The sequence below is a fragment of the Syngnathus acus genome, chromosome 4 (genome assembly GCF_901709675.1).
Source record: "Syngnathus acus chromosome 4, fSynAcu1.2, whole genome shotgun sequence".
NCBI lineage: Eukaryota > Metazoa > Chordata > Actinopteri > Syngnathiformes > Syngnathidae > Syngnathus > Syngnathus acus.
In genome coordinates this window covers 4,919,340-4,935,901 of record NC_051090.1, presented here as the reverse complement: position 1 = coordinate 4,935,901, position 16,562 = coordinate 4,919,340, and the positions used below count along the sequence as shown (strand labels likewise).

Genomic DNA, 16,562 nt, shown 5'->3' with positions numbered 1-16,562 from the left:
GCCCGTGTACAAAACATACAAGCCTTCCATAGGGATTGACACCACATCTCCACGCTATAATTACACTGCCCCCCCTCCCTCCCCTGGGCAGACTCGACATACACACATATGTCCAAAGAGACACACTGAGCTCTTCTAATCAAAACAGGAGCGTTTCAAAATTGACAATATCGTTCAGATATATGGTTGGGATTACCAGAAGCTTTGTTGGGTGCTTTGCTCAACAACATAGTGGAGTCAACAACTTTTACTACTAATTTTGTTTTTCAAGGACACCTCAAAAGATCCAAGGATGCTGTGTGGATGGGTTGGCATGGATTTGGGTTCCCATGATCCTCCCCGCTTGGCGCCTTGTGTACTACTGCGCCTGCTAATGAGCGTTTGCAAGTGCAGCCAAGCGCTGGATGTGCTGCCCACAGCGACAGGGCAGGGGCGGGGCAAGCGAGCGAGCGAGCGAGCGCCTCGCGACTTGGACTGGCCGCAGTGGGTTGGCTTTAGGTGGGCTTTGTGTTATCCTCCTAAGAATGCGTTTGGGACATGTGCCACTTTAAGCTGCTCTCTGCTGGGAATGAAGCGGATGTATATTTAACTACTGCTCTTACGGGATGGATGTATTGATTTTATTTTTGGCTCATTTTGGGGATTTAAGGTCTTGGTGACCTTTACATGTGTGTTGTGTGGATGCGTTGACAAAAATCCTTTTGGTCCTTCCTATCAATGTCAACCATGTGGTAATTCTTTTGCAAACTTCTGCCACATTTTTATAATGACTCCGATTCTTATGAGGAGACAAGAGTCAATTTATAGTCATATTATTGACGTATTTAAATAAAATGGATTATCCCATTGAGTATTTAAGCTAGTGCTTTAGTTGGAGACGTTAGCGGGAACAAAAAGTGTCGTATTGATCTGGCTCGCAGGAATCAAAAGGAAATGACCAAGTTGGCCAAGTTGTCACCCAGTGGTGGCTTTGATTAATCCACCTCTTGTCCTAATCCAATTTCAAATCCACTCCATCTCTCAATGCCTCCTCCGTCTCAACAAACAGATCGTTTGTTCCACTGAGAAACCAAAACAACAGCGGGGTCAGCTACTGATGACCCCCTGAAGGATGGGAGGGGGAAAAAAAAAAAAACATTCACTTGACTGGGCAAGCTAGTGTGGAAAACGTGATCACAGTTTGAGGCTGTCAGGGGTAAATAAAGACGACGCGGCCATGAGGCATTGAGGGCAGGATTAAGCGAGCGGTGCTGATGCTGCGACTCATTTCCACCTTTGTGCACCGCTAGCACAGAGGGAGTGACTCCAAATTGCTTAGTGTCAGCAGCAGTAACGGCTAAGATCTTGTCAATTCAGAAAAATACACCGATGTGTGACGGCCATACTGTAAAGCTTGTAAAAGCTTGCGAGGACTTACGAGGAGGGGGGGAAAAAAAGCCTAAATATCCTTTTGCGCTTTTATTTCGGTGCTATCCGGGGGGTGAGGTCAAGCATGACACGCAGGCAGTAAATTAGATGTTCATTTGCGCTTTTGCACGCAAACACACAGATGGAGCATGCAAACTGTTCGGCGGGATTCCTGTTTGCCATTCAGAGTGGAAGAAAAGCTCGTCCGAAAGAAAAGATAATCGGTACTATAATTTACAGCACCCAAAATGTGTCATCTGAGCTTTTGTTTATATTGGGAACAAGATGGACTTTGAACAAAAGAAGCATTTTGTCTCCTTTTTTTTTTTCACATGAGCAATATGCTGCAGGCTCACATGCGGCGAGGAGATAAAACATCTCGCTCACTTCATTGCGAGCTTTGATAACACTTATGGGCTACTCTTATTCTATGATGAGCTTGTGTGTTATCAGATGAGAGTGCATATAATAGCCTCCCACGTTGTATCCGGATGGGGGCTGAGGAGAGCACTGTGGGTGGATTAGGAAGCGATTTTAAGCGTTCCCTTAAAGATTTTTTTTTTTTTTAAACGGCTACATCATTAAAAATATACATTAGTGATATCATGAATTAGAATGTAAACAATCTAATGTTTCTATTCAGTGGACATTCTGCTACTCCTTGTGTGTGTATGTAACTTGGCCACCTGGGGGCGGTATAATACAGACATATCCATGTCAAAATTAGCGGTAATAGCCGTTCTTTGCAGAGGATAAAGAATATAATGTACGCCCGTGTTCAAATATCAGTTAAAAAGCTAGACAGAGAAGAACAATTATTTAATTAAAAATTTATAATTGTACATTAAAAAGTAATACATTTTATTTAAAAAATATGACCCATCTATCCATTTTAAAAATCAAGCGTGGCCCTTGTAAGCTAAAGTTTGCCCTCCCCTGTTCTCGAGGGAAAGAATGATACTACACAAAAATCGTACATTTAAAAAAAAAAAAAATCCCAAATGTTATGAGTTTTGGGACATTAGACCTTGGAGGTAGCGCTATACAATAAAAAGCAATAACTTGCACACAAAAGCAAGACTTGTATGTGGCCCCGGTGACAGCGAGAAATTGGAATGGCTCGGCTCAAATTCTTCCATAAGCTTAACGACACAATGCAGCGCTGCAAATGATACATCCAGGGCTTCTTTATTTATATGCAGATTAGGAAACTATTCAGTTCAGCCCAGCATCTCCGTAACACAAAGCACCAATCCCCAAATATCTTTCTTTTTTTTTTTTTTTGGCTGACCACTGCTCCACTTTTCTGTAAGCTCGTTTACAGCGCGGGCCAGGAGAGCCGATTAGGATGGGTGGCCGCTCCAGTTAAGCTGGCCATGGCCTCCCGAGCAAATGTCAGGAGGCCCGAGGGAGATGGGCTTGGGCATGGGGGGTCATGTGAGGGCAGGATTACAGAGTGGAAAATGATGGGTGGTCTATGATTGAGAGCAATTCAAAATCTTCCCCTAAATGTGCGGGTGGACGGAGAGTGGCAAGGCAACCACGTAGCTCCGCCCCTGCAAAACTGTCTGGGGGTCGTTGGATTACAATTTAAATTCCCTGCATTTATCCACATCCCGTTGCACATTTTGTGGGAGTCAGCATTGTTTGGTGCATGAATACATTTGAGCAAGACAAAAATCTATTGTCTTCCCTTTCGCAGCATTTCAAGGTGCTCCGGGCTACTCGCTTCACTATTTTTACCTCATCTTCTGCGTGGGTTTGCTCATTTTTCATTTCATTTTTTTTTTTACATTGTCCTGTCTGCAGTAGTTACGTGATTTTATTCCGGAATGTTTTACGATAGGTCAGTAGTCTTAGATTAGTTTGAGAACCCGCCAAAAATGACCGCTTGGATGAACGCTTTAAAAAAATATTGTTCCAACATATTACTGTCAAATCAGTTTTGATTGAAGTTGGCGTCGTGTATGTAGAAGCAGTGATGTGAAACCAAGCCTCGTTAAGGATTTTCCACATTTGACAGGCTCTTAATATTATCACAGAAAATTGTATTGAACATTTCTGTTGAAATGCTTCGGCCTGTGTCACAACTACTCAAGTTAAATTTATTTATTTAGCCCTGAATCACAAAAAAGTCTCAAACATGCCCACAGTTGACAAATATTAACATCACCGATCTTGGGAAAAAAATGAAACCTTGAGAAGGGGCCGCAGACGAGGGAATCTAACGTCAAGGACGACCAGACTGAAATTCTAGCTGTGAAATTTAATCTCGTTCCAGCTATTCGGCTCCAACTTCAACTCCGTTCCGTCACCCATTTAGCAGCCGACGCATGTTAAACCCGTGGCGGAGGTCAGCGTTGTTATCCAATGTAAGGACGTTGGAATAAAGCTCGCGCCTCAGCCAGCTAAGCTCAATCAATAAAGCCGCAAAGCGCTCTATTGCTCACCATGGGTCAATTTTGAGGAGTCCTCGCTGGCCCCAAACAAGCTTCTGCCCACTGAAATCTTTTTCCTGAGTCAACTCCAAATGATAAACACAACAAAGCTTGGCTGAAGCTCATCTTCAGACCCACACACACATACACTACGTGCCCTCTACGGCCTAGCACGCTTGAATCGATCACAGCGCCGCTGAAGAAGCGAGAGCACACAGTCAGTGTCGCCAAAATGAAAAGTTAATAAACGTCTCCAGATACCCGTAGGAAATATGTGACAACGGCGGAAATGTTCTCCTTGCCGGCCCGCCGCAAGATATGACCACCTCGCCGTCATCCTCGTGGCCTCTCTCTCGTTTCATTTCCTGTTTGCCCGCCGATCGCCAGTGGATGTCTGAACCAAATGAGCTACGCAACAGTTATGGATTGCCCTGAACCATCAAGCCGGAGTGCTTGGACAGTTTGGAGATAGTGGCTCCAGATATGATTGGACGTGAACTTGGCACTTTACAAAAAGCGGCAGCCTGGCAAATAATGAACCATTTATAGACAAAGATGCTGTTTCAAGAGCGGAGTTTGGGTTCTGCTTGAGATTTCTTCCTCACAGGGAATTTTTTTCCTCTTCTCTGCTCATGCTAGAGCCGTTTGGTTCTCTTTCATGTCTAAGTAGCGTCTTCAAGTAGCTTCTATTGTGAATCGGAGCTATATAAATAATATTGACTTCAAACTTGACCTGAATGATGGTGACAGTTTAATCCTCAGCCGCGAGCCGGCGCTTTTATAAATAAGGATGAATTGCCTTGAATGGAATGCACCTTTGAATTGAGCTGAACAAGCACTGCTGGGTGAAAAGATGGAAATAGCGCCACTGGGCATTTGAAATATGCAAGTCTGGGATTTGACTGTATGTGGGCCAAAATAAAAAAAATAGGGTGAATTGAATATCAACTTTCTTATGCGTAAGCTTTGACAGTAGGAGCTGTTTTTTTGGGGCTTTGTTTTTCCTCTTAAGATTTTTTTAAACCACCACAAAAGTATATTTGCGATGGTTTAGAAAAGAAAAAAAGTATAACAAGCGTAGAACAGGAAATTGAACTGGCTGCCCAATATAATATTGCCAAAATAATGTTTAATATCACAAGGCTATAGATAAAAACATTCAGGTCATAGTGATGCGTTTTGTCTGTTCCAAACCTGGAAAATTAGAAATCAAAGAACTAACATCGCCTCTACTGCTGCTCACACTCATTTAACAGTTGGGCCGTTGACAGAAAGTCGCAGATGACGCAGAGCTGCGGGGCAACCGAGCATTACAAAATGAAAAGCTGGAGTTAAGACAACAGAGAAAACCACATCCCAAAAGAGCCTCGAAAACATCCAGCGGATGCGCGCGGTTGTTTTGTGAGTCTTAAACATCACATCCTTTCATGTCTCTGGCCTACATTGTGTAGCAAAAGCAAGCAAACAACATCCCAACAAGCAAAAACTCCTCTGGAGTAATAAACAGACGTAACATGGCCGCTAATTAGACAGCTGATAATTAGAGCGAGAGGGCGGATGCGGTAACTTGTGGAGGATTTTAGGACGAGGCTAATCATCTCAAATTGCCCTAAAAACATTCTGCTGTGATGAAGAGTACAAAACATATGTCTTTGGAAATATAGAGAGGAGATATCAAATTAAAAAACATCAACAATAAGATTTTGGGTAGCAATGAAACACTTCCTCGGGGTGAGGCAATAACATTTCAAACTGAGTCGATTTAGCGTGCAATTTTCGCAAGGCGCGGAAAACAGCAAATAAATTTCTCTTGCCTCGCTACCTTTTTCGTCGGAGCGGCACCACAAAATGTCAGTATTGTGAAAATAGCTTTTGCCTCATCTGGCAAACACAAGACAATCACAACAACGGCGCCTTTGCGCTTTCCTGCTTGGCAGAGGTAATTTGCTGCATGCTAATGAGGGCGTCATGTGATGAAACAAGATGAAAGATACAAATCTGTCTGAGCCCCCAAAAAATATTAAACTAAACTAAAATGAGGCCTCCATCCTAAAAAGACTGGTTGCTTAGCAGCACTTCGCTGGGGATCATGCAAGGGCTAGCTTACCTGTTCCCTTGTTCAATCCTTGAAAGAAGATGAGAGCTTTCGGAACAGGTCAAACAAATGTGTTAAGTCAGCCGATAGAGTCAATGTTTGGCCTGAAAAAGAGCTGAGCAATGAAGATTCAGGAGGATGATAAAGGTCGGGAAGTGGAGGTGAACCTCCACTTTCACAAGCTTGACTATTCGCGGATTCAGATTTCAGACAGTGAGATAACCAGAGAATCGTTTATTAATCGGCGTTACTTTTATGCGACTCTCCCAATTTGATGTATTCTTTTCTTCCTTTATTGCCTTGCGTTTGCATTTAATGCCCTACTTCTATCATTTGCGGTGGCTTTAATTGCAGCAACAAGCCGTCTCCTCTGGGTTTAAAACATTACAATAACAAAAGCAGCGAGTCCAATTTTGCATGTTTTAATAAATCCATGATTAGCTCTCCTTTACTATTAATATTTCCAAGAGTATTGCAAAAGAATTGGATCAAGGCGGGCAAAATAGCCTTTTGCTAAATGAAGCCACATGCTGCTTCACCTCATGTCAAGACAGACGATTAATCAATCATGTGGAGCAGATTGCTCTATTAAACCGCTGTCAGCACGGCCTTAAATCGTCCAAACACGTCTAATAAAAGTTGCTTCTCACTTATAAATAAACATTTAAAATCTCACGATGTCCTTGTTCGCGGCCGCCTCCCCGGCCTCCCTGGCGTGTCGTTAACGGTCAGCCTCGGAATAGAATCATAAACGCCCGAATAGATTTGCGGTGGGAGGGGTGAGGGCATGCATAAAAACGACCAGTTTGCGAGAGTTGCTCACTTTCTGTGAATCCAAAGTGTGGTGTTTTGCATTGTGTGTTAGCATTAAGCTAACACATCAGTAAAGGAAAGTCATTTGGTGAAAAGTTGCTGTTGTAGTTAAGACCATGAACTTCAAATGATGCTTAAACAGTTTTTAAAGCCCCTTTTTGAAGAATTGCCTCCTATCTGGCAAACTATCGTGAAGGGAGCCAGCGGTCATTGCCATCGTACATCACTTGTCTCAAATACTAGAAAAAAACAACGGACAAACGGAAACAATAATCTCGAAAAACCACAGTAGGGCTAAACTTTATAGACTCAACTCCAATGGGAGAGAGCAAAACAGACTAAAATGTCTTTTTTCCCCCCCTACTCCAGAGAATGATGGATGCTCCGGATGTGCAGGGCCAGCTGGTAATCAGGCTGGAGGTAAAGGGACACACGCTGAACGAGCTTCGAGTAGGCGGACTGTGAAGTCAAGCGTGCGTGTGCATGCGCACTAGTACAGGGGCAGGTTCTTCAGCTGGCTGATGAGAAAGTGCCACATGTTGCAGATATTAGCCTGGGGCTAAAAGTCGGCACCTGCCGTCATTCATTCAGGTTGGCAGAAAGATCTCGTGGTGCAACTGCGCGTATACTGTGAGAGTGAAAGAGCGAATTAATTTTTTTTCCTCAAGGTGCCGCATTCCCGCTACCTCCTAACCAAATCACTCGGCGTCTTTTTCAAAACACGGCAAACTCTAAACTGGCTCTCCTTAATGGCTCACCTGAGGCCAAGCGTTCCATTTACAGCCCCACCACCAGACGCTGTCGTCACCTTGCAGTTTAAAAAAAAGGACTTAGGAAGAAAAACAACAAAAGTTTGGCGTTAAAAAGTGCCCTCCAGCTGGCTACAAACAGGAGAGATGGAGGTCAGCGAGTGTCTCAACGGAGCAGGCTAACCTTGAAATGGCTTCTGACAGTTCCAGAAGGCCCCCAGAGGTTACTCTGTGCCTTTGCTGGATCCGCACACACTACATTATGCCACTCGGGGGAGGGTGACTGCTTCCTTTAAACCTCAACTTCAGAAAATAAGAAAACATCTGTGAAGACTGAAGAGTCAAAAAGTTGCCGGTTTCAATAGCCTGAGGTTAAGTTCAACTTGGGTGCAAATATACTTCAGTAAGCCATAACTAGTATTGGAACATATATTGGTTATGGGATTCCTGTTGTGCAGATTATTAATCCATAGGAGGATGACGGGAGAAAAAGTGTTTTGCCTAAAAGTATATTTAAGAAATAAATATCTAGGCTCACCCCCATTAAAAAAAAAAAAAACCTCAAGGTTAAACGATGCTAAGGAGCTGCTAATTTCTTAAGCTTAGTCACACTCCCAAGCATAGCGGAACTTGAAATACTGCGTAGAGTTCCCCATTAAGCATGCCGGATTAGAGTGGCTCAGCTCGGAAGCTTCCTCCGACCTCTCTGGTACAGCTCAAGTGTACAGAAGAAACTCTGGAATGACGATTCATCTGCAGTACAGATAGTAACGCTGCCTCCAACGTAAAGATGTTCGCCGAGCCCTTATGCTGATCCTTCCACCTACTCACTGTAAATACAGCTCGGCACAGGAGACCGCAGATGGTCAAGAGGTACATCTGAATATGTTGACAATTGGAGAGCCGTATGGTATCAGTTCCATTAAATGTCAAAATACAGCCAAGAGGTAAAAATCAGTTCCGTAAAATACAACTTAAAGCTACGTTTTTTTATTCAAATCACACTGCATGTGCAAGATGGACAGTAAACTAGACTCAAAGATGCTCATGGCGACCATTTGTTGGGATAAATTAAAGAGTTCACTGCCATCTAGTGGCGGAGCATGCACACAGCAGTTCCTGCAGGACAGATGGGACCGGCTCATGAAATGAGGAATGAGGAAAATGTCAGCCAAGCTTACGACCTTCATGGATTAAAGTGGAAGCAGGCATTGCAGCCAATGTTTTAGGAGAACGTCAACCCTTCCATTTCGGGGTACAATAAAGAAAACAAAACCAAGCCAATGATAAATTCAAATAAGTTTTATTGTGACTTAGAAAATGACACTAATATACAAAACATGTTAAAGCGGGCCAGGGCGAAACCATTAAGGCGAGTGCTGCTGAACACCCTGAAAGTTCAAAATAGGGAAGAAAAAAAAAAAAAAAAGCATTAGGGTGGTATTCTACTTCAAGTTACCAACATGTCAAATGATCTCACCGTTTACACATCTTCAATAACGACCAAATCGTCATGCACTTCAATGTCGCTCTCCGTGCTGTTGTGAGAGGACAACTCTTCACTGTCTGCCTCGACAGAACTAGGCTGGAGAAATGTCAACGACCAACAGCAATGTTGATCAACGGCCGTTTACACTATGCGACAAAACCTCAAACCTCATCTCCGAAACGGCCCCACCCAAAATGGCGGTATATCACCCAAATGATTCAAACGTCAAAAAAGACTAACCTCATAGTCGGGATCGTTCTCTGGGTCTTCGTCAACAAGCTCATGCGTGAGGGCGTCCACCCAGTGGTGGGCCTCCTCATTCTCATACTCCAAGTCATCCTGTTTCCTCTTGCTGCCCTTCCCACAAGGTTTTGTGGGCGAGACTTTTATTTCTGTCAGGAATGAGTCTTATTTAGAATCAAAGCTTCTTGAATTACCCTGTATATCTGCAATTTTTACTTTTCAGATCCACAAATAAATCTGCAATTTACACACATTTTCTTTAAGTGTGCACTTAAGACATCATTTGTAGTTACTCAATTCTGAGGGTGAATTGGTGGGCAGGTAAATCTAAGAAAAACATCAGGTTAGAAATTTCCACTCAACAGGAACAAGCCAGCTATTGCTTTTACTTTAAAAATTGGAGCCATAATCTCATTTTGCCTTTAGAAATTACACTGATTGAGCTGAATATTTTTAGATACCTTGAGCAAGGGAGCAGCCAATATCAGTGGACTTAGGGTAGCCCAGTGCACGATGCAGCCAGCGGGGCAAGATGTTGAGCAGCAGCCGTGTGAGCGGGTTAAGGCGCTTGCGAATGCTGCGGGACGGACGCAGACTGGCTAAATCCTGCTGCTGCTGCTTGGGTTGCCTGAAGCCCAGCACCCACCAAAAGCCATGATATGCATGGACCTGCAAAGACACAGATTTTAAAACAATTCATAAAATGTTCCAATGGTTTTATTAAGCCAAGTGAAAATAAATAATAAAAGTTGCTTTACCATAATTCAACAAACAAAAGAGATGTTGGCAAATTTAGTGAAAGCAAGATGAAAGTTGAAAAATCTTTGATAAGTCGTGATGAAGAAACCTCGTCTGCATAGACCTCATGAAGTGGAAACAAAAAAGACGTCTTCGAAAAAAAAAAAAAAAAACGGGGCGAGGTTGTGCAACGTCAGGATACTATCTTAATGCAAATTGGAAACGTGCGTGCAAACGTAACAATGCTCAAGCAACTAAAAACAAAACAAACGGGGGGTTAAAGTATGCCATGCCATTATCGGTTATTCGGCTGCACGTACCACGATGCCAAAGGGCCAGAAGAGCCCCCGCAGCACGGAACGAAGCACCCCATACCGCTTCACCTCCACAGAACCCTGCCCAGACGAATAAACAAGTGGAAAACAAGCACACACAAAAACGGCGGAGCAAACAGGAGAAAAACGAAACATTACGTTACCTCGGTACTCTCGGCCAGCTCTACTATGTCACTGCGGGAATCATCGGCCATCATACTAGCGGGCCAAACGCGCTGAAGACCGAAAAAGAAAAAACCCTCCGTACTTTCCAAAGCTCACAAGTACGCACAGATGTACCCTCAGGAGTTTTGCGTTCAACCAATCACTGGGCACAGGCGCACAGGTTGTAATCAAAGTTAGCCAATCGGCACAAGGCATCAATTAACTACAGTGACGTAAGTCAGCCTATCAGGAAATGGTGACGTTAAAGGCGCCATTTTAATTAAAGCCAACAGAAAGTTATGTATAGATAAACTTATAGATAGATGTATGGATAAATGTTTAGATAGGTAGGTTTCATGCTTGGATCCTCAAAATAAACAGAAAAAGTATCCTTCATCCTTGTAGCCATTTATGAACCTCATTAGCATATGAAGAGCTTTCGAGAAAAGCTTTCTTTGTTGATAGCAGGCTCCCTAATTGGCGACCATTTCCGTTGACGTCTTTCGTCATATTTGCGTAAGCGTTCGATAAAAAAAGCCTGGGGGACTAGTATATAAGAGTGGTCTGTGCCAGCGAAATGGAAAGAAAGCCTGAGAGAGATGGCGAGGGACGCAGTGAAGAGGACGTTCAGCATCGATGCCATCAGCAGCAAAGTCGAGGCGGGTGATTACACGGCGTCGCGCAGGCATAGCAGCGCCGGCGTGCGTGCCCTCCTTTGGGCTACGAGCCACTCCAGATCCTTCGGTTGCTCTTTGGGATCCAGCCGGGAGAACATCTTCCCCAACATCCTGACCCCTGACAGCATCCCGCAGTTCACCATCCCCAGCCTGCTGGTGCAGAACGGCCTCAGGATGCAGGAGACTCACACAGAGCCCGAGGAAGGCTGGGAAGGCTCGCAGAGTTCCGGCATCGAGTGGACCGAGTCCTCCGCGTCTTCGTCATCGTCGGGGTCTCGATTGGAGCTGTCGGTGCGCAAGGCCGAGAGATGCGACTCCGTTCCGTTGCAGCACAGAAGGACCCGCCTGCAGAGAGAGGCGTCCTACCCTCGGTGCCCCACGGAGGCTCAGCACTGCTTAGACCCGGCCAGTAGGGCGGCGCTCTCCCTGCCCCACCTCACTAAGGTGACCACCCCGTACGGGTTCATCACCTTGAGCCAGAGCCCTCAGATGGCCAACGAGGAGGAGCTTCTCTGCCAGGCCGGGATGCGGTGGGGCAACAAAGACAAGGAGACCCCGGCCTCGGATATGAAGCCAGATTTGCGGACTGACTCGATTCCGGCCTCTTCACACAAACAAGACAAGCTCAAACAGCGCCTCCGTGTGGCCATAAAGAAGCATATCCCCTTCTGCCACTAACTGACTGCACCGGTGGTATTCTTGTGGCAAATAAAATAATAAACCAGCATCATCTGAGCAGCACTGTTGTTGAGCTCTTCACTTGTCACTTAAACATTTGGAATGCTGAGAGACAGGCAAATGTTATTGTGCACTATTGAAAGAAAACAAGACAAGCATTCAGCTCATGATGTGTATTTAAAAATAATATTCCTAATACATTAGGAAAATGTTGCCGTTAAGGTTCAATGACGTAATCTCAGCATTAATGGTTGGTTATTTTTAGAGAGATGGTGAGTATTTAATGGTAATATTTTCTCCCGCCCACGTTTACCTTTTAAATGACAAATTGCGCCCTCTGTTTACTTGCGTGGGTTTTAACATATGAAGGGCTGGAGTGAAAGGTCTCCGACGCTAATGATGCTCCCGCGCCGGCCGCACAGCTGTCGTGGCATCATTGTCGCCGGGCCTCAAGGAGTCTGAAGGAGGCCTCGAGGACAAGAGCAGGCCAGATGAGTGGCTTTATAAACAACCGCCACGTTTGTTTGTTTATGTACGTGACGCAGTCGTTTCGCGACAAAGGAGGGATTTCTCTTTTCATGCAATGAGCAGCTGGCTTCACTTCAATCTGCGCACATTTATATGTGACATTCGAGTCCAAAATATTTATCAATATATTAGTTTTAAACAATAAATCAAAAAGAGGAAATTGCACAGGGCTTGTCATTTCTCTGAAACATTTAAATGTTTTTTAATGTCTTATTTTTGGCAGGCCATTTTTTCAAAGGCCACCTATAGTATTACTATTTCATAACTGCACGTTATTCATTGTGGGAGTGCTCATAAATCCAGATTATGATTCAAATCATGAAGGATGATATAATAGCAGCATTACATGTCCGTTTGTGTGCCATATCTTATCGTGTTGGCTGCCGTGCTACGTGCAGGTGGATTTAGTTTGCTGTTACGCCTCCTACTTACAGATCGAGATAACGTCCCACCGTTAGCAGCGGCACTCTGTCGTATACTGAGGCTGCAAACGTTAAAAAAAAAAAAAAAAGAGACTTGGGTGAGTATAACGTGAGCACTTTTAATCGGTTCAGTTTCAACATGCAGATTTCTATCAAGTGAATCAGAGCATCAAATGAAAATCATGCACACATAGAAAACAACACAATCAATAACAGGAGAATCAACTCACAATTACAATGATAACCAATCTATCTGGAGGAGTACGGTGGTTTCAAATTTAATCATAAATATCAGCCTGTGCGGATGATGAGGATGGTAATGATGAAGGGGTGAGCAGGAAGTCATCACTAGACGTCACAGAAAGTAAAACGCTGTTACACGGGGGTACTAAAGGAGACCTATATGCACTCTTTGATTACGATACGTTGAAGTGGATGAGAAAGGAAAGTGAGCGACTGCATTTTTTTTTTTTTAGTCGTCATCAGAGGATGAGTCTCGCTCGATGCTGTAAGCCATGAAGAAAGCGTCGGGGCGGGCGGGGACGAGGGGATGGCCCGGTCTCACAATCTCAAAGCCCAGGAAACTGAATGTGCGCAGCAGGGATGCTGAGGAGGGAGAACAAAAACAAAACATGAGCTCATGAGTCCAGCGCGAAATCCACAAGCCTTAATCCCTCACCTCGATCGTCACGGCTCTTGTGGAAACAGATGAACACGTGCTCGCCCTGCAGCTGCTCCTCGGCAAACTCCAGCACCAGAGCAAAACTGGGTGTGCAAATGTTAAACGCGCCATAATGACATCATCTCTCAAAAAGACACATTTTATTATTAATTGAGAAAATGAATCAGTGTGTGGAGAAAGGCCAGGGACAAACATGCGAGGTTTCCAATTTTCCAACTGACCTGTCTTTGCTGCCCTCGGGCAAAGCTCCCGGGGGGATTTCAATGTAGAGGTTGCCGGCTTTGAGCGCCGCCCTCCAAACGCACTTCTTGCCGTCGGAAAAGCGCGGCTCAAAGAGCAGGAAGCGCACTCTGCTGTTGGCGGGGGCGGGCTCTTCGAGAACCAGCAACTGAGCATCCTGAGCGAGGGGGAAAAAAGACCACAACAAACGTGGATACATTTCTAAATGCGGGAGAACCAGAGATAGAAAAAACACGAGAAGCACTTACGGAATAGAATAGCTTAGCTGAAAGATTGCGATCCCGCTGGTCATTCCCTCGCCCACCTGGGATCTTCAGGGGTGGGTGAGGGGCATCAGGAGCACCACAGAGGCCCCGGACACGGGTTACTGCAACAGCGGGAGCACCTCCTGGGATTGGAGATACTGTGGAAAAACACCAGTGCGTGTGAACACGGAGCCATGCGTGCTGGGCAAGTTCTCCAGAGGTTGTGTTTCCCGACAACACGCTCCTCCTTATTTAAAGAACCAACTTGGCAGCCAATTCGACTGCCTAGTAACTCATCGGTGGCGAGAAACTTTAATGAGTGACCATATCGTGAGTGTGATGAGGAACTTTGGACGGGCAGGAAGGAAGGAGTGCTTTTGTTACCACATTGTGGAACTTCTGACTAAGCGTCTCATTTTAGCACAATCATCACAAAAACATGCTCAAGTTGTATTATATTGTATTTATATTTCTAAAATTAAAAAAAAAAGTCATTTTATTTGGATTGTATTGATTAAATTGCATGTTTTTATTTATATGTATGAAAATATTGATTTTATGCACGATTGGGATTTTTAACACGATTTCATTTGTAATATTCTAGTCCAATATTTTGTGTATATTCAGTCATTTTATTGACCGATAAATAAATAAATATTTAAGTACATTTAAAAAAAATATGAATGCATTTACAATTGTGTGGCAGCAAAGTAATCAATAAAAATAAACTTTTTTTTTTTACCATTGACCTTCAAGTACAATTTACCCTTTTAATGCGTGTTTTGGCATGGCGGACATGATCATCTGACTGCTGACACAAGCAAATAGCAGCTGTTTGTTTAATCATTAGCCTGCTTTCGTGGAGGCACAAACTTGGCCTTAATGGCGACAGAGGACAAACGGCAGCCATGTTTCTGCCTGGAGCTGTGACACGCAAGTACAAATGCACTGTGCGTGTCGCTGCATGCGTGTGTGCTGTTAAATGCTGGCACGCTATCGGATGAACAGAAGCAGCGCCGCGTCTCGTCCACGCTTACGTAAATGACGCCGGGGCGCTATATGTGGAGCGGAGGTGTGAAATCCAAATGAGAATTACTTGCCGCAAAGGATACGAACACTTGTATAACAGTTAAGAATGTTATAGGGCAACCTTTACAGGTCAGGGCCAAGATTCCAATTCGGATTCACAAGTTTATTTTAAATGCATGTATATATTTATTTATTTTTACAGTGTTTAGACAGCTTAAGCTTCTGAGATCATACAAGACTGCTACAAAAGTCTCATTTTCCAATCACACAATTGAATTCTACTTTTTGCATTGCATTTATTATGCTAGTTTGCATGTTAAAACATGACACACAAGTCTCTGAATTAAATGAGGGTGTGTTTACAAACGATCTGGGTGCAACAGAAGAATAACAAGCCTCTATGTTTTAATATGACATCACTAAATCACCCCCTCCCTCCTTCTTCTTCCTCCTCCCCCAAGCAGTCGCAGTGCAGTGGAAATTTCCAAAGAGTCTTTCACAACAACGCGAAAACCATAAAGACAACATCCATGGACACGATCAGACCAATGCAAATTATACCTGGGTATAAAATTTTTCCAATCACCCCCCCACCACGTCAATTAAAAAAAACGGGATGACGACAAAAACACCTGACACCGAGTGGACAAGACAATAAGAACATCAGATACTTGATATGCACTTATATCAACTTCCTGCTGAAAAAGAGATTAAATCAATCCCTGGCGGCGATTTAATGTGTGCTAATGAGCTTCCATGGCAAATGGAAAAATACTGTACAAAATAAGCAAGCAGGTCATTGTAGGGGATTAACCACAGTGGGGGGGGGGAAACATGTCTGTATACAAGTCGTGTCTGTATATTTCTCGGGCAGAACAATTAATAAACAAAATGAAAATACATCAACAGAATAACAGAAGGCCAAACAACAGTATTGTGACGTAATCATACTGAGGCTATAGCTACAGGCTAACGCTGTTTGCATTGCCATGACATTGACGTCAACACATTAGGGAATCATATTCAAATGAGACATTTAAATTTTAAAGTGAGGGCAGAGTTTGTTATTTTTAATCGATTGATTTGACCTATGTCAGACTTTACAATAGAGCTTTAACATTTGTGATGTAGAGTGGCGCCACTCCAGGAAATAGACGGCGTCATTTCGCCAGGCCCCGTTAGCTTAACTTTGACGACATGCACAAAAAAAACAAAAAACATACCTTTCACTTTCCGGTTTATTACTGGTCTGTTCGATGACGGGCATGTTGGATAAGTGTCTCTCTTTTTTTCTAGCAAAGCAGTGACTATTCAAAATCGTTTGTAGGTTCGATTTAACCATCCGGACTGCGTCCACACTGGTGTGCCGCTCGCTCGTCCTCCCACCTCTACTCTGGCCGCTTTGGGGTACTGACAGGCGGCCAACAGGCTGATGCCGCTGGGTTTAGCGGAGGGGGAGTGTCCGATGTCTTGTGACCACATTCATGCAAGCCGCAAAAAGGGAGAACATCATCAAACACATCAGACGATAAACATCAAGCTATTTATTTTTATGATACGTGACGAATTATTTAGGTTTGACTTGTCTTAAAAGGTGAACTGAGCGTTGA

At 43.9% G+C, this 16,562-nt stretch overlaps 2 protein-coding genes across 2 annotated transcripts; both read right to left on the bottom strand.

Moving 5' to 3' along the window:
• Positions 1-8,789: 8,789 nt before the first annotated feature.
• org (oogenesis-related gene) lies at positions 8,790-11,050 on the bottom strand. The gene is made up of 6 exons (XM_037250001.1): positions 10,451-11,050; positions 10,293-10,367; positions 9,696-9,903; positions 9,232-9,383; positions 8,983-9,087; positions 8,790-8,893 (listed from the first exon to the last, which is right to left on the bottom strand). Exons 1-5 carry the CDS (start codon positions 10,502-10,504, stop codon positions 8,986-8,988), a joined length of 591 nt encoding a protein of 196 aa, XP_037105896.1. The 5' UTR covers positions 10,505-11,050; the 3' UTR covers positions 8,790-8,893; positions 8,983-8,985.
• Positions 11,051-12,855: 1,805 nt separating this feature from the next.
• oaz1a (ornithine decarboxylase antizyme 1a) lies at positions 12,856-16,380 on the bottom strand. The gene is given in 6 exon segments (XM_037250000.1): positions 12,856-13,362; positions 13,436-13,521; positions 13,660-13,835; positions 13,927-14,013; positions 14,015-14,081; positions 16,176-16,380. Coding segments are annotated over 6 exon segments (669 nt in total). The 5' UTR covers positions 16,295-16,380; the 3' UTR covers positions 12,856-13,228.
• Between the last annotated feature and the right edge of the window lie 182 nt (positions 16,381-16,562).